At 52.6% G+C, this 21,377-nt stretch overlaps 1 protein-coding gene across 9 annotated transcripts in view; it reads left to right on the plus strand.

Moving 5' to 3' along the window:
- AFDN (afadin, adherens junction formation factor) overlaps positions 1–21,377 on the plus strand; it is a 138,999-nt gene that overhangs the window by 101,172 nt on the left and 16,450 nt on the right. For 6 of the 9 annotated variants that reach the window (XM_078447566.2, XM_078447567.2, XM_078447568.2 and 3 more), the window contains 7 exons: positions 12,445–12,510; positions 12,722–12,795; positions 13,466–13,584; positions 14,929–15,123; positions 15,768–15,859; positions 16,177–16,362; positions 19,094–20,065. In XM_078447566.2, coding sequence (XP_078303692.1) covers positions 12,445–12,510; positions 12,722–12,795; positions 13,466–13,584; positions 14,929–15,123; positions 15,768–15,859; positions 16,177–16,362; positions 19,094–20,065 — 1,704 coding nt within the window. Of the gene's footprint in view, positions 1–3,730; positions 3,878–12,444; positions 12,511–12,721; positions 12,796–13,465; positions 13,585–14,928; positions 15,124–15,767; positions 15,860–16,176; positions 16,363–19,093; positions 20,066–21,377 lie in introns of those variants that run through there. The other 3 variants (XM_081795788.1, XM_081795789.1, XM_081795790.1) reach the window with 3 other exon arrangements.

A 21,377-nucleotide genomic window follows, 5' to 3' on the forward strand; every position in this document is an offset into this window, starting at 1 on the left:
AAAGCGTTAGGATAAAAAATTACCTTGCAGCAATCAGATATACCAGAAAACTTTAACCTTTATATTTTCTGGGGTGTGTATAAATCCTCTTTCAAATATTCCTCTTGGGATTTGAAACAGTCATCTGTGGGGTGATAGGAGCTACCATCTATCAGCGACTCCATCTTTTCCGGCTTAAAAAATTATCTTTCAGTGCAGAACTACCTGTTTGCTGAAGATTTAAGTCTGTCTTACATGTAAGCGGCTTTGATCCTCTCTCTCTGGCACCCTGCCACGTGGACAGGACGGGCATCATCTACGCAGGGAGGCCCGCCTCGGGCGCCCCCGGCCCTCTCCCTGGCTGGCCCCCAGCCCCCGTTCTTGCGTGGTTAGGACAGGGAGACACATCGAAGCCCCAGTCGCGCCTCTCGTCGCTTACCTGCACCTGCGGGTGAGGGGACGGGGAGAGGGTGCCGGCGCCCTGGTTCTCCCCCAAGGAGCGGTTCCTGCTCAGGGTCAGACGGCAGGCAGTGAGGACAGTCTTCTCAACGTCAGGAGGAGCCCTTTAATAGACCGGGGCGGCGAAAGGACTGAACCGCAGTGAGGCAGTGGGGGCACGGGTGAGGCCCCGTGAGGAGGTCTCTGCGCGGAGCTGCCGAGCCGGGACCAGTGCTGACGGCTGCTTGCACCCGGCCCGCGCCCACCGTCGTGGCTGCTGGCCACACAGCTGCACTCGTGTCTTCTTGGCGGCCCCCTGCACTTGGCCGCCTCTGCCGAGCGCCTGTGTGTTCTGTGTGTGTTCGCGTTCACGCGAGGAAGCACGGCAAAACGCTGTTCCCTCCGCGTAGTCAGTACAGAGTGCTTTTGCCGTAAAAATAGAAACGACTCTGGAATCCTTGACGTTACAAAAGCATTTGTGGTAAGAAACCGGCGCAGCACAGTGACTGAGTCCCATTAGCCTCACGTAGTTTGGAATATGCAGGACTTAGCTTCGGGGTAGGTAAGTAGTAACCTTAAGATGAGGTCTTTTGTTGTTTTCGCCAATATTGGAAGAAGCTTCGTAGGAAAGCGGTAGTTAGTTGTTAGGGTAACATTTATTCCAAGAGAGAATGTCGAGTGCCTCTTGTGTGAAAACAGAGTGTAATTTTCACGTTTTCATCTTTAGAACTCTAGGTTTTTGTTGTTGGTGTTTTCTGTACTAAGACGTTTAAAAAAGAGAGATTTGTAGATGGAAAATACCAGTGTTAGTATCTCTAATTGGGACATAGGATTCTAGAATTGGGGCTTCTTGGGGAATAGGAAGAACACAAGCTAGGTAGAAATCAAAGATCAACCTTTTTACCACCCACAGCCGGCAAGGAGAGCGTGGCGGGGGCCACATCTGTAGCAGACCGGCTGATACCCGGTTTCTGAAATAAACCTACTCTCTTCCCCTTCCTCTCCCCCTGCCGCAGCCACAGGCGTCCCCTCCTCTGGGAGCAGGGCCAGAAAGCAGAGCGCCTCATTCAGCAGGTGGTGGGGGTGGGGGGTCCTTTCCAAAACTGGGAAGGTGGCATTCTCTCCAGCATTCCCAGCATTTCAACAGTCTTCTTGTTTCTGGTCTTTTTAAATACTTTCCACAGCGAAAGTATAAATTCAGAACTAGAAGAAAAGTAATAGTTTCTCGAAAGGATTCCAGATTTAATGCTAAGGTGGTTTATGCATCAGATGATAAAATAGATTTAATAAAGAGGAGCGTGCTCCTGGCTCTATTTTCTTCTCCCACCGAGCCTGTATCAGCGATCCCTCGATCACTTGAGGGATGAGGCAAAACAATACAAATGAGCGGATGGCATCAGAGGCCGGTGTTGATCCAAGAGTGCTTACGGACTGTCTAAACACCAGTGCAGAGTAGAGGTCGAGGACGGCCTCCCCGAGGAAACGCCTACTGAGCTGCAGCCTCCAGGGTGAGCAGGTGCTGGTCAGGTGGGAGGCGGCGAGCGGAGGCGCAGCCCTGTGGCCGGGGCACAGTGGGGGGGCACGCCTTCCGAGGTGGACCCGGGGCAGGGGAGGTGAGGCCGCTTCTTGCAGAGCAGAGTCGTCCCCCCGCGGGGTGCTACGCCGTGTGGGCCGCGTGGCCTGTGCCGCAGCCGTGGAGGTCCCGTCAGGGCGGGAGAGCTGGCGTGGGGTGGTGGTCGGTGGGGGAGTGGGGCTGTGTCCCACTGACACTTACAAAGCCCCCGAGGTCTTGATGGAGTGGTGTGACTTGTCACAGGGAAAAGAAGTCGCCACGGAAGGGGTTCGGAGAAAGGCGGAACGTGAACGGGGTACAGCTCTCTACAGAGCACGGGTTCCAGGGGCCCAGAGGTGCAGCCGAAACAGCTAGGAGTAAGGAGTCTGTTACTGGTTTTCCAGAGGGGAGGTGGCAGTGGGGACGGCGGCCGGCCAGCCCAGGGCACGTGTTGGTGGGGAGCAGTGGGACGTTCACTAGACGGGGTCAGGCACTTGGTCTCGGTCAGTGTTACAGGGATGGTGTCTCTAGTGCGTCACAGGTGCTAGGACCTGTTAAATGACAGCTGTCCCCGCGATTGATGCATCGGCTCTAGCGGGTGAAAGGGAGACGCCCTGGCTGCCCCGTGGCTCGCCCTCAGCCATTGAGCTGGGGGTGGGGGTGTGGGCAGAGAGCCAGGTGTTCGGCCCCGAAGGTGGTAGGTTAGAGGTCGGGGGTGCCCGTGAGGCTGGGCGAGCGAGCATACCGTGTAGCAGCTGGTCGCATGTGGGCGTAGGGGACGCCCCCGGAGCCAGAGAGCGATGTGGGCGTCGGCTCGCAGACGCTCTGGAGGACGGAGCTCTGGGAGCCTGGTCTGTTGACTGGCCAGCGTGCCGCCGTAGGAGGCGGGAATGTGGCCTTGACGCCTGTTTGTCCCAGGAGACGGGAGCCCCGAGGATCCCAGGCACGCCCGATTGCCTGCTCCAGCTTCTTTGTAATGTCTTCGCTTGGAAAGGAAGGCTCGGCACCAGAAATCACGAGTCATTGAGTTTACAGGCTTTGCTGAAGTGCCACGGTGCCGCTGACACATGGCACAGGTCTGCGTAAATTACAGCGGTCCAGCAGATTTGTTTTCGAGATTTCAGGAATGTATCTTAAGTGCAAGGCAGGCCAGCATCGAGCGAGAGGAGCCACGGAAGAGATCTGACCCAGTGCTGTCGTCTGTCATTTTGTTCTCTCGTTGCGGCTCTGTGTTCTGCACACGAGGGCCTGTGGGCCCCCCCTGGTTAGCTTTACCCCAGTAATTCTTACTTGTGTCTGTGTATTTTGTTTTCTCTGTAAGCTGTTGTGGTCTTTGTATCTGGCCCAGTCTTTTTTTGATTTTTTCCCTAATTAGCGTGTGGCTAGCTGCTGTGAGCCTGGACGATGTTTTGATGTTCAGCTCCCTGACGCCCCTTCCACATTGTGGTTCAGTTTTATGAAATCCAGATGATTGGGACAGTATGTGTGTGCAGTTTACTTTTTTCAAACGTTGCTTTTGGGGAAGTTTAGTGTTCTCCTTCTTACTCATCTGGGGGACAGCACGATGCTTCCTGTTTAATTTGGATTTTGTAAAATACAAACAATCCCCTCTTTATTTTTCTAGCTCTTTTTAAAGTTTAATAAAGTACAAAGTGAACGAAAATGAGAGCTGACTGGTTACGTAAGAGTCTGAATGTGGCACTGGCTCCAGTCCGTGTTGATAAATGCCATACGGTGTCCTAACGTCCAGCTCAGAACTGTGCTGATCCGGGTCTCGAAAGACCAGCTGTGTTGGTTGCTGTTGAAAGCGGAGTGGAACAGACGGTTGTGTCTTTTTTCTGTTGGAGAAATTGCTGTAGTCCTGAGATCAGAATGTGGTTCTCTGTTGTCGGAAGAACAGGATCGGTGGTGAGTTTCTCCAGGGTGCAGTTGTGGAATTGGATGTTCTTGTGCAAGGTCTTACCTGTGATGCTTCCAAGAATGCGTTTTCTTCCATTGTAACTTGTTTAAACCTGCCAATAATTAACTCGCTCATGAGGCAACCGGTGAACGTAGCTTGTAATTACACACCCAGAGGTTTGTTGCTCTGTATTTTAATGTTGCAAATTCTTAAGGTTCATAGAAATACAAGGTTTCTGTGTGCTTTTTGTACCAGAAAAAAACCCATATAAATTTAATTCTGCTGATTGTAATATGGTGAAAATTGCTTGAAATAATGGCAAGCTGCTGCTGTGTAATTTGCTGAGGACGTTACAAGAGGATCCACCGTGTAACTTCTTGTGGCCACAGTAGGTGGTTTTTACCGTAGGCTTTTTCTGAAACCCACGTTTGCTAAAAGTGAACATAAAAATGACAGTTTTAAAGGTACATAGGATATTTTATTTTATTTAAAAATGATTAATCGAATAGTGTTTTAAAGGTGTTGTATGCTTTTAGACGATATACATACACACACGGATTTTAAGTTTTAAAATCTTACTTAATTAGCTTAAAACACAAAATTACTATGCCTTAAAGAAGAAGGTGAAAACAATGTTTATTAATATACCACCTCACTGTTAGAAGAATGAATTCTGCCATGAACTACAATTTAGTCCTTTGAAGAATTTGAGACCTTCATTCCTATGTTCTTTAATGTCCTTAGTGTGACCACGTGGGAAAGACTTAATCAAAGAAATGAAGTCAGGCATTTCTTGGTTCCTTGTTAAAATCAGTCTCAAAGTATGCAGTGTGACTGCGGAGTTTCTTCCATGGAAATGCCAGGAATAATTTTCTGTTAAGTTACGTGAAATGACCAGTGCCCTGCATGGCTGCTGTTCATGAATTTGGAAGTAATATTTTGTATTTTTGTTCTAAAAGCGAAAGAGTAAATCATGTACAAGAAGACCTTTTTTACCTATTTTATAATAACAGTCTAAGTGCTCCTATCTTGGATTGACAGAATTCATGGATTCTATTACAGCATTAACATGGTAGGAACACGAAACGTTAATACTCTAAAGCAGAACCGTTTCACGTGGCAGGACACCGGGTGCGCAGGGGTGTGTGTGTGTGGCCCACAGGATGCAGAGCCGGGTGGGAGGAAGGTTCACACTGCCCCAGCCTCGGCCACGTGCTCTCAGCCAAGGCTTGGGAGTCCGGACGCCCCCCTGCACGAGCGGTATACAGACGCAAGGAGCTCGTCTACTGGGCTCACCGCTTCCGTCCCCAGGCCACCTGGAGGGCCTCGGGGGGAGCCCTGCGCCTTTGCCCTGGTGCACCCACGTATACACCACACTTTGCGTCCAGTTTTTGGGGATCCGAGGACCTCCTGCAGCCCATTGGGAGGGCCCACCTAGGAATCTCCTATTTAGTTCATTTCTTCATTTGGTAAAGAGGGAGGGAGTAGATGTGATATGCTCCTTGGGTCTTCTGTGCAGAGAGAGGGTAAGCGGCAAGCACGCTGGGTCTGGAGCCCGGCGTAACAGACCAAGTGTAGACGCGTCTTTGCTGCCAAACCAGGTGGGGAGCACCGAGCACCCAGCCACGTACTTGAGGCTGTATCGGGCACAAGTTTTAAAACTGATCATTTCGGAATTAAGGTAATTCCCACCAAGAAGAGAGAACTTGGCAGTGTTTTTGAAACCCTGGTCTGAATTTTAATAGTTTATGAATCAGAACTCCTTGTCTGATGAGAAAAAAGCAGCTTCAGCCACCGAGAAAGGAGTGTGTGGGCAGAGCGTCCTACGGAACGTCCTAATGAGTTTTCAGTCCTGCCGGGCTCTTGGGGTCCTCTCGGCCCACTATTGTTCTAGAACCTTCAGCAAAGAGCCCAGACTGCGTCTCCATTTCTGGGAACAATAGGCTTGAGTCCACACCGGCATGCCTTCCTTCCTCTGCTGCAGCCTGGTTTTGTTCTGTTTTGTTTTGTTTTTGGATTGTGACGTGATGATGTTTTTATGCTGTTACTCATATCATACCCCCCACACGCTCGGGGTGCCACTGAGCGTTTGAGGCGTGGGCTCCTCCGACCGAGTTTCTGTGCCTGAGGTGAGAGGGCCTCACCCTGGGCCTTCCCGAAGGTGCGCCGGCCGGACCCACATCAGCCTCTTCCCTGCGGCCTCTTCTCCTCCGACACGTAAGCTGCTGACCCGTGGGCGCCCGTCCTGTCCGGTTCTGGGGGGTCGTCGTTCCTGCCTCCATCGTTCTCTTTGGGAGCCTTTTTGTTAGCTCCCTGCCGTTCCTCTTCTGCCCTTTTCCACGAGTGAGTCCCAGGACACTCCTGTGTCGCCTCTCCTCCCTCCACCCTGCCCTCCTCTTCCTCGGGAGTCCCCCCTCCCTCTCCAGCCCCTTCCTTCCATTCTACAAGAAAAAGAGGGGAGACTCGGGGTGCACCCGAAGAGCGTAGGTGCTCAGATCACACGGGAGTGAGGTCATCTCCGCTGCTTCTCCGAGGACGGGGCCTCTAGCTCTTTGCTGCTCTTGGGCATGACTCCACTGGTGCCCATTCAGTTACCTGTCTGCAGCCCCAGGTGGGGCTGCAGGGCGGAGGCCAGCCGGAGCACCCAGGCGCTGTGCCGCCTCCCTCCCTCCCGTGTCTTTGGAAGGGGAGATGTGCTTCTGATAGCAACAGATTACTTCTCAGTACTTCCATTCATTCCAAAATTGGATCTCGTGGAATTCATAATTCCTGACGCCTTTGGAATAGATAACTGCTTTCCAGAAGACCCTTTTAAAAAAATTCTTTTTTAATGTTTATTTTTTAGAGAGACAGTGTGAGTTGGGGAGGGGCAGAGAGAGAGGGAGACACAGAATCCGAAGCAGCTCTAAGTGTCAGCACGGGGCCCGATGCTGGGCTTGAACTCACGGACCGTGAGATCACGACCTGAGTCGAAGTCGGATGCTTAACTGACTGAACCACCCAGATGCCCCTGGCCTTTACATTTTAATGTTTGTGGTTACTCTTCCCATGGTTGGAAATCAGGATGTATAATGTTACCAATAATAGATTTTATATTGTAAAAATCTTATTTTTAGCCAGTTGTCTGCATAACTACAAACTTATTGCTAGTGCTTGTGGTTACTAATAATATATATGCCATAAAAAAATAGTTTTAGAATAGTGTTGTCCAATAGGACGTGTGAGCCACATAGGTAATTTTAATTTTTTTTTAATTTTTTTTAACATGAAATTTATTGTCAATTTGGTTTCCATACAATACCCAGTGCTCATCCCGTCAGGTGCGCTCCTCAGTGGCCATCACCCTAATTTTAAATGTTCTATTAGCTACGCTAAAAAAAAAAAGCAACTGTGAAATTAATTTTAATGTGTTTTGTTTTACATAATATATCCAAAATCTTATGATTCCAACACGTAGTGAATAGAAGTCATTAATGAGATATCTTAAATTCTTTTTTCCGTACAAAACTCTCATGTCTGGGTATATTTTATATGTAATACACATTTCAGTTCGGACTAGCCACGTGTGGCCTGTGGCGGCCATATCAGCACGCTGTATAGTGTCTAATTCCATTTCCCCAGCACTGGCAAAACTGTTTCTTTGTATTTTGTAATTGGCTTTGGTTAATGTTTGCGCGTTACATTCCGTTAGTGACACATGTGTCACACCGGTTCGTAGCAGCAAACACCTTCTGGGCCCCGTTTTCCTTTCTTAATTGGAAAAGGCAGGAGGCGGTGGGGGGACTTGCCTGAGAGCTCAGTCTTCTTGGGCTAGGTTAGCGTGCATATGATTGTTCAGCAATAAGACCGAAGTCAAGCGGCTTAATGCTTCTGCAATAAATTTTGTTTCATACAACTTTTATCATCATCTGTAACGTTCTTACTCCCCCCCCCCCCCCCCCCCCCCCCCCGCATGAAGCAGGCAGGTAGTGAGAGCTCCATAAAGTTGTGGAATTGCTACAGCCAGATAGATGGCGAGCCTGCCTTGGGGCCTCCCGAGAGCTGACTTGTTCCCAGTACGAGTGGCGTTAGCAGGGCGAAGCCGCACCCGCTTGCCGCCCCCACCCCCGTCCACCTGGCAAGGCGGACATTCCGGGCCAGGGCTGTTGTGGCCACATGGGGAGACACTGGGCCACCTCAGAGTGGGTCACAGACTGTTTTGGGTCGAAAGTAACTACCCATCTTGATTTTATATAAACATACACACATGTATGTATGTATGTGTAGTTAGAAATTCCTTAGAGTTCTTTCACTTCTGGGTACTCGTCTGTCATTTTGTTTTCTAGAAGAGTCGCCAGTGGAACTGGTCATTTCTCCCTACAGCGGTATGCGACTCTCAATTTTTTATGGCCAGTTTGTAACTGGGCTGTATGTGAAGCATAGATAGGGTTCAAATAAGCAGAGGTGGGAGGAGCCAGAGTAGAAGCAGGGAAGGGAGCGGGTCTGCGGAAGAGAATGTGTAGAACACAGCCGTGGGAAAAATGTAGGCGGTGTGGCCTTCGGTAAAGAACTCTTCTAGGTAAGTAGCACAAGGTTGAGACCACGTTAGTAAGAAGATTCAAATGCCAACCCAAGTGTGGATACCTCTTTAGAATATTCCAGATCCAGATTCCTGTGTAGCACCCTCCCCCAAGAGTATGTTTTTTTAATACTGACTTAAAGTCCATTTTTATGACCAGCCTTAAATGGACCTTCTGAATTGAGGTCTCTTAGAATCATGGTCTCATGATTCCTCAGATGAGCACCTTTTCTGACTAGCAGACATACTGATACGTTGAACTTGGAATTAAAAGATGTGATTATAGCTTAGAATGTAGGCAAATTCCCATCGTGTAAGAAAATGCCACTTCTCGGGGCGCCTGGGTGGCACAGTCGGTTAAGCGTCCAACTTCAGCCAGGTCACGATCTCGCGGTCCGGTCCGTGAGTTCGAGCCCCGCGTCAGGCTCTGGGCTGATGGCTCGGAGCCTGGAGCCTGTTTCCGATTCTGTGTCTCCCTCTCTCTCTGCCCCTCCCCCGTTCATGCTCTGTCTCTCTCTGTCCCAAAAATAAATAAAAAACGTTGAAAAAAAAATTAAAAAAAAAAAAAAAAAGAAAATGCCACTTCTCAAATACTGTGCCTTTCTCATCACCCATTACCTGACAGTAACGGATGTGCGTGCTTCTTCCCGAAACGGCACGTTTGGCGCCGTGGTCAGAAATGCTGAGGGTTTCTAACTTTATAAACTAGTAATTTTACAGCGTTACCAGTGTTCTGTTACCAGCTCAGTGTATGACGGCCACACGAGCTGCTTCCTAACCTACCAGCGGATCCCGTCAGTAAGATTCTGGGCTTCGTCCCAGTAAGGAGTGAGCACACTCTGGGCGCATCGGGCAGCGGCCGGGGACGGGGCCAGGGGGAGAGCCGTCCGCACTGTCGTGTCGCCGGAGCAGCGTCAGGGAGGGACGGACTGTGTCTGGCCTGTCGTGGGGAAGGTGGGCGGGCCGGCGTGTGGGGGCAGGTGAGCCGGGGGTCGAATGACGACGGTGCTTTGGCAGACACGATGCGTCAGACTGGCGTGTGGCAAGTACGAACAAAGGCAGGAACGCGGAAACGGGATGGAACAGGGGTGGGGGGCGGGGGGATGAGGCACGGTGTGCTGCAGGGCCGAGGACTCGAACCCGGGTTCTGGGGGTGTGGCGCTTGTCAGCTGGCCTCTGGTCAGGAGCCCAGACGGGGGTGCTTCCAGAAGGGGCTCCCGCGCCAGGCAGGCCGGTCACGGGGCGGGGGCTTGCCGGGACTGTTGAGAGAGTGAGGCCACGATGCTGCCCAGTGTCTCCCTGGGATATTTACACCGCGACCGCGTGAGTGTCCTTGCACGTGGGCGGTAAATGCCTGGAGGCGCTGCAGGTTTCGGCCTTCTTAAACGTTACTTGCAGTTCGCGCGAAGTCCGCCAGATTCAAGCGTGTGTGAGTTGTTTAGGACGCACGGTGGCCGTGGGACGGCCTCGTGGCTCCCCGCGGTGTGAAGTGAGGGGCGGAGGGCGAGAGCACGGAGCGATCCCGCAGGGAAGCCGCGGTTCACGGTGACCGAGCGGGAGGGACTCCCCAGACCGAGAACGGCCCCAGGTGTGTGAGCGGGCTCTGGGCTGAGGCGAGCGGACAGGAGTCCCCGTTTTCTCTTATTCTGTGTTGTGACTGTGGATGGAGTCCTCGCACCGTGTCCAAGCGAGTGAGGCTGTTTTCACCATTAACAGGAACCTTAGAAAGTGTGCCGGAAACGGGGCAGGAGGGTCTTCATTTATTGTCTTAAAACGTATATATTTGGTACTCTGTTTCTATCCCTGTTCCTAAAAACACTATATTATCAGTGTTACTGCTCAGCAGGTTTCTTTTCAGAGATGGCAGTAATTGAATATTTGCACTTGATCTTAGCCAAAGGCTGAGAATCGGCAGAGTAACGATCCTTATCGTCTGCGTTACGAGGACAGTATTACATGGCCGACAGATCGTGCTTGTGAAGATGGCCGTGCCCACGCGCACTGAAACCGGCGCCCCGAAATGCCGTAGGCCCTGCGTCTCTGTCAGAGCGCGGAGGGAAAAAGTAGCTCTGCCCTCAGAGCCTATTTTCACAGAAATTCCGGCCTCGGGTACTGTCTGTAAGGAAGTAGCGTGCCCCATTTGTGGGAGGGGCGGAGGGAGCTTTTCGGTTCCCCCGAGTTCTTGCCAGGCAGCTGCAGAGTCTAGTGTAGGACACAGGCCTCGTGAGGGCAGGGGGTGCGTTCCGTTCGGTGACGCACGTCCAGAGCCTGAGAGAGCATAAGCGTTCGGTGAGCGAGGGTCGAGTGGATGAGATAGATCCTCACTTAAAAGAGCTGAGTTGCAGAATTAAGCACTCAGTCGCAGAGTACGTAAAAGTGTCGAATGTATTGAAAACGTCAGATCACACGCAAGGGAACACCCCGTATAACGGATGGGGGTAGGGAGCAGGCTGTCCTGGAAGGAATTTCCCACAGTGTGAGCCAGCTGCCCAAGTTCAAGGAAACCCAGTACTGGCCTGAGTGAAGCTCTTTTGCTAAGTGACTCACTAAAATTCAGAACGTTGCCCTTTATCGAGTGCCTGCCATATATTTTCTTCATTGTGAAATTTCAGATTTACCAAAAAGCACAAAGCTTTGCAAACTACCTCAGTGTTGGCGGAGGGGGGGCAAAAGGTCACAGGCTGCACCTGGTTGCCCCGTTGTATTGAAAGTGGGTGATTCCTGGGGGGCAGGTGGCCTGGGGGACACCTAGGCCAGAGGGTGGGGGGCTGCCAGAGAGGGCACCGGGCTTATACCTTGTGCGTGACTTTTATCAGCCCAGGTCCCAGATAATGGAGCCAGGGGAAATCTGGAGCTTTCCCAAAATGGAGTTGTTTTGTTAAATTGAGACATTTTATGCCATTTTTAAAATGAGCCACGCAGCGGATGGCTTTAGGCTCACAGAACCGGGGCGTGATACGTGCTGGAGTTTCCCCGAGGGGACCGCAGGGGGGAGAGGCCTTGGGCCCCGGCAGTCACACCGTCCTCCTCCAGCCTGCCTGTAACTGGAGGGAGACACGGAGGGCTTTCAGGGGGAAATTACATAGTTCCAGAGTATCCGACCTTTGTTTCAGTTAAGTCGTGTATTGAAGTCGCAGTCTTTACAGCTTCGTGTGATCCCTTTCATAGTTTGGCTTTTATGACACGACACTTCATAACTGCTGTGGTTACTGTGACCTAAGAAACACGTACTCGGTTGTAGAACGTCGGCAGGAATATCCAAGTGAGAGTTCAAGCACGATTGCTTCCTTTGTTCGTTCCAATATCTTGTCCCTGTTTGATTTTTATGTCCATATAAATGTCCGTGTAGAATGTTGGCGATTCTACTAGGCCAACATTGGAAGTCCCCCCCCCCCACCGAGTCCCCCGTGGTGGAACATGAAGCGAGGCTGGTGCGCCCTCTGTGTGGACTGCGGCTGCAGGGTTCACCTGGAGTCACGATACGTGACCCTTCAGTTGAGTCGTACAGAAGATTTTCTACATGGTCTTCTCACTGCCTAAAGCCCCCTCCTACTTGCCGCGAGGTTTTTCTTGTTTTAATTTTCAGCTCCAGGTTTCGAAGAAACAATGGGCTGTAGGAACGTGAAAGTACTGTAATAAATGGCTTTTGTATCAAAGCGGCTAACGGCACGTGTCCCCGGGTAGCACCAGCTCCCCCCTTTAGGGCTGCTCAGAGCTCAGCCGGACGGAATCCGCATTCGGATCGCGTGTCTTCGTGTCCTCCTCAGCTGGGTCAGTGATACCTGCTTTGCAGGAGTACTCTTCCTGAATTTAGGAACATGAAATAGGTACATTTCCTGTCAGTTCCTGTATGTTCACCACGTGGAGTGAGTGTTAATTTTATTAGTGCCAACTTTCGCGTAGAAGCAAGAACCGGGGCTTGTGTTACCACTCTGTACCTGCTTTATTTTGTGTTTGTTTTATTTTTATTTCACTGCGTACTTTCAACGCCGTGTTTCTTACCCTGTTTTTGCCTAGGGTGCTGGTCAAGATAAACTTGGAATCTATGTCAAGTCTGTCGTAAAAGGAGGTGCTGCAGATGTGGTTAGTATGATTTCTCCCGTTGTAAGTTCACCGCGTGTCACATTTAGCAAACGACCTGAGGTACTTCAGTGATACTTTGTGTTATAAGATGCTAAGTGTGGTGTTTGCTGAAAAGGCCAACGTGAGCATACTTACCGCTGACTTTCCTCTTCCTCCTCTTGCCCTTTGCTGTCCCTCCCGCCCAACACACGTACGTTTTGGGTGCGCGCAGGACGGACGCCTGGCCGCAGGTGACCAGCTGCTCAGTGTGGATGGACGAAGTCTGGTAGGACTCTCTCAAGAAAGGTATCGTTTATGTCTTTGTTGAAGCTTGGCATTTTCAGGATGTTTCACAGTAAATTTAGATTTAGAAGACAAAAAAGTAATGCTAGGAAGATCTGCCCTTAATCTTCACTTTTTTTTTTTAATTTTTTTTTTTTTAATGTTTATTTTTGAGACAGAGACAGAGCATGAACGGGAGAGGGTCAGGGAGAGGGAGACACAGAATCTGAAACAGGCTCCAGGCTCTGAGCTGTCAGCACAGAGCCCGACACGGGGCTTGAACTCACTAACCGCGAGATCGTGACCTGAGCCGAAGTCGGCCGCTTAACCGACTGAGCCACCCAGGCGGCCCCGATCTTCACAGTTTTAAATATAAACTTCGTGTATGTGACCCCTCTCTTGTTAGCATGTTAGAGTGTGTATTTTGGTCTGGAGCAGTTTCTTTGAAGCTTAAAAAAGCCTATTCTTAGCACATCCTGAGGATTGCTGAAAGTCCTTTTACTGTTCTTGATAGAATAGTTCTTGGTTTCTGAGGAAGGGAGCCGGCAGCCGGGAGCCTGCGCAAAGGTTCAAAGCTGCTGCTCGGAATAGCGGGTGAGGCCGCACGACGTGCGGTTACTGTGGTCACAGGCGGCCATAGTGAGGAGCGGGCACTGCTCTCCTTTGCCTTACTAGTGCTGTTCTCTCTTCCTAGGGCAGCAGAACTCATGACAAGGACCAGTTCCGTGGTGACACTGGAAGTAGCCAAGCAAGGAGCGATCTACCACGGCCTGGCCACCCTGCTCAATCAGCCGTCCCCGATGATGCAGAGAGGTGAGCGCTCCCGGCGCAGCCTCGCACGCCGCGCCGCGTCTGCCCGTGACCACTGTCGCGGTCGCCACCTGGTGTTGATCGCTTACCGCGCGCCGGGCATTTTACAATCACGGCCTCTCTCGACAGTCACAAAACTCTATGGAGTAGGTGCTGTCCCAATTTTAAAGACAAGCTCGGGATGCGATCCCTTGCAAGATAGCCAAGATAAGTCGTTCACGACAGTGTCCAGTGTAGGCCCGCTGGCCTTCTGGCCGTGTGGGGGTTCGCTAAGGTCCTGCCCCCCGGCCCCTCCCGTGGGGCCGGCTGGAGAGTCTCCACCGGCCCGGCACTTGGCCGTAGTAAAGCAGGTGGTGAGGGACGTAAAGTCTTCAAAAACAGGTAGAATTCTCCACTGGAAGAATGTACGTGTGCGTGTATGTGAACAGTTACTTCAGTCCTTTGTGTGCTGAGACGGGACGTGATTATCCCGTCCTACGTAGTTCACTTCAGATTTAAAAGCTCAGTTCGCATAAGATGATTTGTTGGTGGGAACCATGATTTTATAGCTACATCAAAAATCCCGGAATAAAACCAGTATAAATTTAGGGCTTTTTTAAAGGATCAGTTCAGAAATCACAGGAGAAAACCCATCAGGACTCACATCGTCTCTTAAATCATCATATACTTTGCATTTACCGTGCTCACTGTGTGCAGCTGCCAGGTCTGGCCTCGATGGAGCTCTCTTCTCCACTGGCCAGTGATCTGGGAGCCTCCCAGGCCGGCACCTGCCTGAGGTCGACCTAATGGTCACACACACACAAGAAAGCTTCTGAGAGCCCGGACCCACCGTTCGCTGCAATGAACAAACCGCGTCTTGACAAACCCGTGTGCTGTAGCAGAGGCCTTCGTTACTTTTTCCTGACATGATGCCAGGCTGGTGCCTGATGTCCTAGCTTACAGCCGCTTCCAAGAGGCAAACCCAACCGTGAGTTACAGGTCAGAGGGAAGCTGTTCGAGCAGAGAACACGCCCGGGGCGACCATGCAGGGAGACGAGGCCAGAAGTAGAGCTCACCCCGGGGTTGACAGAGTTCGTGTGTGTTTTAGAAAGTGAGGGGAGTGTGTTTGGTGGACTTTGAGAAAATCGTCTTTGAAAGAGCACCTTTCCCATCAATACCAGTTAAATGTCGCTTTTAAGATTCTCTAGAAAGATTTGATTCCTAGACTAAAAGCTACCTTATTCCTTCACCTAAGAAGAAGGTCTTTTGAAATTTTAAATATTTGTAGGTTCATCTTTCTTGAAGACTAGGGTATTTAAAATAAGATCTTGAACAATTGAAGAGACCCTGAGTGCACTGTGACTTCAGTTTCAGACCGTCGTGGCTCAGGTAAACCCCGACCAAAGAGTGAAGGTTTCGAGCTCTATAACAATTCAGCTCAAAACGGGTCACCCGAGAGCCCTCAGCTGCCTTGGGCAGAATACAGCGAACCGAAGAAGCTCCCTGGCGATGACAGGCTGATGAAGAACCGGGCTGACCACCGCTCCAGCCCCAACGTGGCAAGTAAGAGGGACCGCTGTGGCCATTCCTTCCCTGGCCTTTGAGCTAGCTCTTGTCCAGATACACGCACGGTCACGGCCAGAAAAGGCCGGGGGGGTGGGCACCCTGTGCTTTCTTAGTTATCAGAACGACATTGCCTGCGTATGCTGGCTGAGATGTGTTTTTCATGAGAGATACCCCAAGCACTGTCCTTCCGACAGGTGATAAGAACGAAGTTCGAAAACGTTTGATTGCCCTGATGCTCTAGGGCAGTACGTTGACCACGTCCGCGGCAGGGGATGGTGAACGTTTTATGCTTTTAAGGGGTTGTTAACAAGAAGGAGGATCAGTGGAAGGGTAATGCAACACTCACGAGGTTTGCAAAGCCTGAAATACTGACCGACTGTCCCGTTGCCGGGAGGGTTTGCCGGCCCCCAGTCTGTAGGTAATACTTTCTGGCCCTGGGCTCTGAGTATTCGAGAGAGGGGAGTGGGTATGAGGAGCCCTGATGTCTCACGTACCCCAGTTTTCGTCTCTGTGCTGACTCCTCACCGGCCGTTGGAAGATGCCCGGCACGTGCTCACCACCCATAAAGGACGTTAGGTGACGTTGTGTCGAGTTGTCCTCCCAGGAGTCACCTTTCTTTTCCCTGCCTCTTTCCAACGCAGATCAGCCCCCCAGTCCCGGAGGGAAAAGCGCGTACGCCCCTGGAGCAGCCGCGAAGATCACGTCCGTCTCCACCGGAAACCTCTGCACTGAGGTCTGAGAGAGGAGGGAACCGTTCTCGCTGTGATGAACACCTAGGTTATCTCGTGACACTCACACTGTGTAGATTAGCATTGTTTGTAATCCCTGAGTACCGCTTTTTTTGTTTTTAGAAGAATAGGTAAGTTAGCTTTAAATTGATAAGTCAGGGCAAAATAAAATGTTTTTCATTATTCCTAGTAGAGGACCACTTTTAATTCTTAACACAGGTTTAAAAATACACAGAAACCACATTTTAAAACAGAATATTGGAAATTAAACGAGTCCGTGTACAAATTGCCAAAAGCCCGCTTTCTTCTTCACGTTTTACAGGAGCAGACCCCTCCACCTCGACCTGAGGCCTACCCCATCCCCACCCAGACGTACACCAGGGAGTACTTCACCTTCCCGGCCTCCAGGTCCCAGGACCGCGTGGCTCCCCCTCAGAACCAGTGGCCCAATTACGAGGAGAAGCCGCACGTGCACGCAGATGGTCATCAGTCCGGCCCCGCGATGCAGGTCAGAGAGGAGGCCACGGACATCCGCGCCCTCAAAGAGAATTGGTTTGGCAGGGTGGAGTCTGAATGATTTCTGAGCTACGGCCGACGTGCTCTGTAGGACAGCGCTGTCCTACGTGGTCTCCCGGGTAACTGAGGAAGAGGGGACGGGAGGGAATACTAAATGTGGAAAGGAATTCTTTGTTCTCTGGAAGTTCGATTCACAAAGTGTTAGTAATAGTGCACCCTGATGACAGTTTGTGAGGTGGGATCACGGGCTCCAGGGCTGAGAAACGAGCGGTGTGTGTTTTTTCTTACTTACGCCAGAAGCCGTCCCAAGCGCTGGGACGCAGGCGTAACCGGGGTCCCTGCCCGTGACCCTAACGATGCGACGGGGAAGCGAGGCAGAGGAAGTAAACACGGGGTAGTAGGTACTGCTAGGGACGTGGGTCCCCGCCGAGCGACTGGCGCCTGGGCTCCCGCGGTCCGTTACCGCTCTCTGAGGGAAGAGCGTTTCGGACAGGGGAGGAGGCCCGGGTGGGCTGCTGAGCGGGAGCCGGGGGGTGGGGCGCGTCACAGGCCTTTGCAGCCTGGAACCACGCAGAAAGGCTCGAAGTGACGGGAAGATGAAGCGTTCAGGTTCTATCCAAGCTAGTAGAGAAGGGGCCGTCAGGGCAGTGGAGCTGGGGAACGTCATCAGATGTGTCTTGTGTTTAGAAAGAGAACTTTGCACCGTGGGAGCCTGGGAGAAGTCAGGTATATGCTTAAAAATGGGTACGGTCTGGGATGTGTGACGACACCGGGCCCGGGTAGCGCGTTCCGGCTGTGCTGCTCTAGAGACTGGGGGCGGGACTGAGCTGAGCCGAGGGTGGGAGAGCAGAAGAGGGGTCACAGTCACAGTCACAGGAGGCAGCACGGACAGCGAGGAAGAGCCTCGTGTCCTGAGGTCCACGGCTCCGTCCTGTCCCGTTACCCGAGAAGCCCAGTCTCCTCGAGAGTATCGGACACCCCCCGCCGGCTCGACCAGCGGGCTGGAGCAGGCTGCGAGAGAGGATTTCTCCAGATTTCTCTTCCACAGTGAATGGTCATGTGCCTTGCTCCCTCCCCAGGGAAGACCCGCTTCCCACGTGTCGAGAGAATCCACACGTGTCTCCTGTCTTAGGGGAATAGCATTAGTAAGCCTCCACATTCACGTTCGTGGTGCACGTCCGCTTCTGCCCCACACGTGGGTAACGGGCACCTAGAAGAGGAGGCCAGGAAACCGGGACGTCCGGGTGTGGGAGGGTCGCTTACTTGGATCGTGAAATGACCGAGCGTAAGAGTAGGACTTGCCAGGGGTGCACGGAGAGGTGGAGCAGGTGTGCACCGGGAGCTAGAACGATGTCCTCGAGGAGAGCGGAGGCCTGAGCCGGGAGGGCCGGGGGTCGGGTCCCGCAGTGCCGCGGAGGAGGCGTGAACTCCACGAGTTCATGCTTTCAGAGGATCTGTTCTACACGTAGGGCATTTCATGCTACGGTGGACTCTTAAATGACGTGGGTCTGGGCTGTTCATGTCCACTTTTACGCACATTTTCTCAGTATGGTGCTCTGTCTTTTCTCGTCCTCGTGGTTTTTGTCTTTTCTGTGGTTTATTGTAAGAATACAGTAAGTACATAAGGAAACGGACTGTGTGCTGATCGACTGTTTATGTCACGGGAAAGGCTTCCGGTCGGCGGTAGGCTGTTAGTAGTTCAGTTTCTGGCGGAGTCAAAAGTTGTCTGTGGATTTTGACTACCCAGGGTTCAGTGCCCCTGTCCCCTGCCTTGTTCGAGGGTCAGCTACCTTTTTGTGCCCTGTAGACTGTCCAGCGATCAAGAAGCTTTCTGTGTCCGTAGTAAAGCTATCGCAGAATATTGGCAGTAAATGTTGCATTTCTCTATCAGGCTACTGTGTTTTCAAGTGATACTTCATTTTTTTCTTGGCTTATTTTTTAAGGAAAGGGGAACAGTTTACCTTCCAGATTTACGTCTTCAATTTCTACACATTAACAACAGGAAAAAATGTTTGACATCCTAGTGAGTCCTTTCTGTCACTTTAAACTACTGTTAGACATGCCATTTTTCAGACATGAGCCTCTTAGCCCCTTGAAACGTGTATTCGTTTCATCTCTGACACACACGCACACGTTCACGTTCAGCGACCGATGGCACTGTGTTCTGTACTTTGCTTTCTAAGACTGGAGCAGACAGGCTCGGATGCATGGCTTGTCCTGGCCTGTGCACAGCTCTGTCAGCCCGTCAGCCCTGGGACCATGGCTCAGATAGTAAAGATTTGAGAGCTACTACTCTTACTTCGAACTTTACGACGGAGAAGTAAATTTTGCTGCTCTTCGCGTAGTTAGACTGAACACATTCCTCCTCGCGAAGTCCGTCGCGTGGGAAACCACAGCGGAGACGTGTGCACGCGGCCGTACGAGAGGGGGGAAGGGCGCCGTCCGTAAAGCACCTGCGTTTCTGTGCGCTGCGCCGCCCGCTTTTCACAGCGATGCAGAGAAGGAAGTACGGCCCTTCCCTTTTTGTAACTGGAGAAGCACTGACCCCCCACATCGTGCACCCCGCACCGCCAGAGACCTGGGTGGGCGGTCTCCGCCTCTGTGTGCCACTCGCTTAACAGTTGCCCTAAAATGTTTTCTCCCTCGAGGTACCGTATTTATGAGTTTTTAATAATTTTTTCCAAGTGGCCGAAAGATGACGGTTTTCCGTGTTCTTTCTCTAGCGCGTCACCCGCTCCCAGGAGGAACTTCGGGAGGATAAAGCTTACCAACTCGAGCGGCATCGGCTGGAGGCGGTGCTGGATCGCAAGTCCGACAGCGACGTGTGGATCCAGCCGAGCTCCTCGGTGGGCTCCAGCACGTCCAGCCAGGAGCACCTGGACCCCTGCTCCAAGTCGGGCACCCCCGCCTCCACGCTGACCAAGAGCGGCCCCGGGCGCTGGAAGACGCCGGCCTCCGCGCAGCCCCTGCCGGCGGCCCCCCCGCCCGCGCAGACAGACCTGCCCCCGCCACCCCCGCCGCCTCCCGCGCACTACGCCGGAGACTTCGACGGGGTCCCCGTGGACCTGCCCCTCCCACCCCCTCCCAGCGGCCAGGCGGCGGCGGAGCGGAGGAAACGGGAGGAGCAGCAGCGCTGGTACGAGAAGGAGAAGGCCCGCCTGGAGGAGGAGCGGGACAGGAAGCGCCGGGAGCAGGAGCGGAAGCTGGGCCAGATGCGCTCCCAGGCCCTGAACCCGGCCGCGTTCTCCCCGGTGACCGTCGCGCACGCGAAGCCGGAGAAACCTTCCACGCTCCAGAGGCCCCAGGACACGGTCATCCGGGAGCTGCAGCCCCAGCAGCAGCCACGCACCATCGAGCGCCGAGACTTGCAGTACATCACGGTCAGCAGAGAGGAGCTGTCCTCGGGGGACAGCCTGTCCCCCGACCCCTGGAAGCGGGACGCCAGGGAGAAGCTGGAGAAGCAGCAGCAGATGCACATCGTGGACATGCTGAGCAGGGAGATCCGGGAGCTCCAGAGCAAGCCCGAGCGCAGCGCCGAGGACAGCGACCGCCTGCGCAAGCTCATGCTGGAGTGGCAGTTCCAGAAGAGACTGCAGGAGTCCCAGCAGAAGGACGAGGACGACGAGGAGGAGGAGGACGACGACGTGGACACCATGCTGATCATGCAGCGCCTCGAGGCTGAGCGGAGAGCAAGGGTAAAGGGGAAGAGTGCTGTGGGCGCGCGTTTCTGTGCTACCTGCCCCGAGCGCGTGGCGCTCCCGGCCCGGGGCCCTGGAGGGTTGAGGGGGGCCCCTGGCCTGTAGCCTGTCGCTCCGTCTCCCGCTCGCTGGCGGTCCCGCCCGACGAGCCGGGCTGGGAGGCGTGTTCTCTGCAAAGGGCTCACTGCCATCCGAGTGGAACTTGGCTGTTCAAGTCGGCAAACTCCCCTTTGTCCTTCTCGCTAGCGCTTCAGTTGAGAAAACAAGCCCGTAACCACTCCTTTGTTCGGAGCCAGTGAAAGGCCTCCCCAGGGGTCGGCAGGATTTTTTCTTAAACGGCCAGATAGTCCGATATCTTAGGCCTTGTGGGCCGTACACGGTCTTCACGGCACCGCTGTGCTGTTGCACGACGGAAGCCGCCTTGGCCGCGGCGCGAACGGTGAGAGCCGCGGGCCAGGGCACCCTTCGCGAACGGGGGGCAGGACACCTGCCCAGCCCAGGTCGTGATGGGCGGCGCTGGACGGTGGGTGACGGAGGGGACTGTTGAGAGTCCCAGAGTCGCGGTTCTCGTAGCCTTTCCAGCAGGACGCTCCGCGCACCGGCTGTACGCGGTGAAGCAGGCACTTAGGAAACTAAACCATTCTGTTTCAGCGGGGGTATAGACTCCGAGAACGTAGGGCTTTAATTTAACTTCTCCGTATGACGAAAGTAATTTGTGCTTTTCGCATCAAACAAAGGAAGGAAAGGTCATGCTAGTTTCGTGCGCTAGATTGTTAAAATGCCAGATTGAAGACTCCATCACCCTGTCAGAACGGAGAGGCGTTTGCCGGTATTAACCTGCAGACGGTGCTGTGGACCACATCACGGTAGGAGGTTTCCCACAGGGCAGCTTTCTGGGAGGAGACGGCCGAGACCGCGTCCTCTGGATTTTACTATTTACAATTTCCAATTGCCACTTTTACTTAACGCTGTCTGCCAGACATCTAAACAAGTAACTGTTACGTCAGATGTTTTAACGTTTCCACAGCGGGACACAGAGTAACCTTAGATAGGGACCAGTCCATACAGCTGACTCTGACCCCTTTTCAGGTTTGCCTCGTGAGTTTTGTCCTGAAACGTTTCACCCGCACACTTCTTATTGCACACTTCTTGTCAGCAAAAGGGATGTAGGACTTTACCCAACATCCAGCTGAACGAACACCCAGATGTTAAGTCACCAGTAATGAACTCCTGAAAAACAACTGTGTTTACCCCCAGTGCTACTTCATTTCAAAGCGCATCCGGCTAACGACGCATTACTTGTAGCGTA

The sequence above is a fragment of the Panthera onca genome, chromosome B2 (assembly GCF_046562875.1).
Source record: "Panthera onca isolate mPanOnc1 chromosome B2, mPanOnc1 haplotype 2, whole genome shotgun sequence".
NCBI classification, from domain to species: Eukaryota; Metazoa; Chordata; class Mammalia; order Carnivora; family Felidae; genus Panthera; species Panthera onca.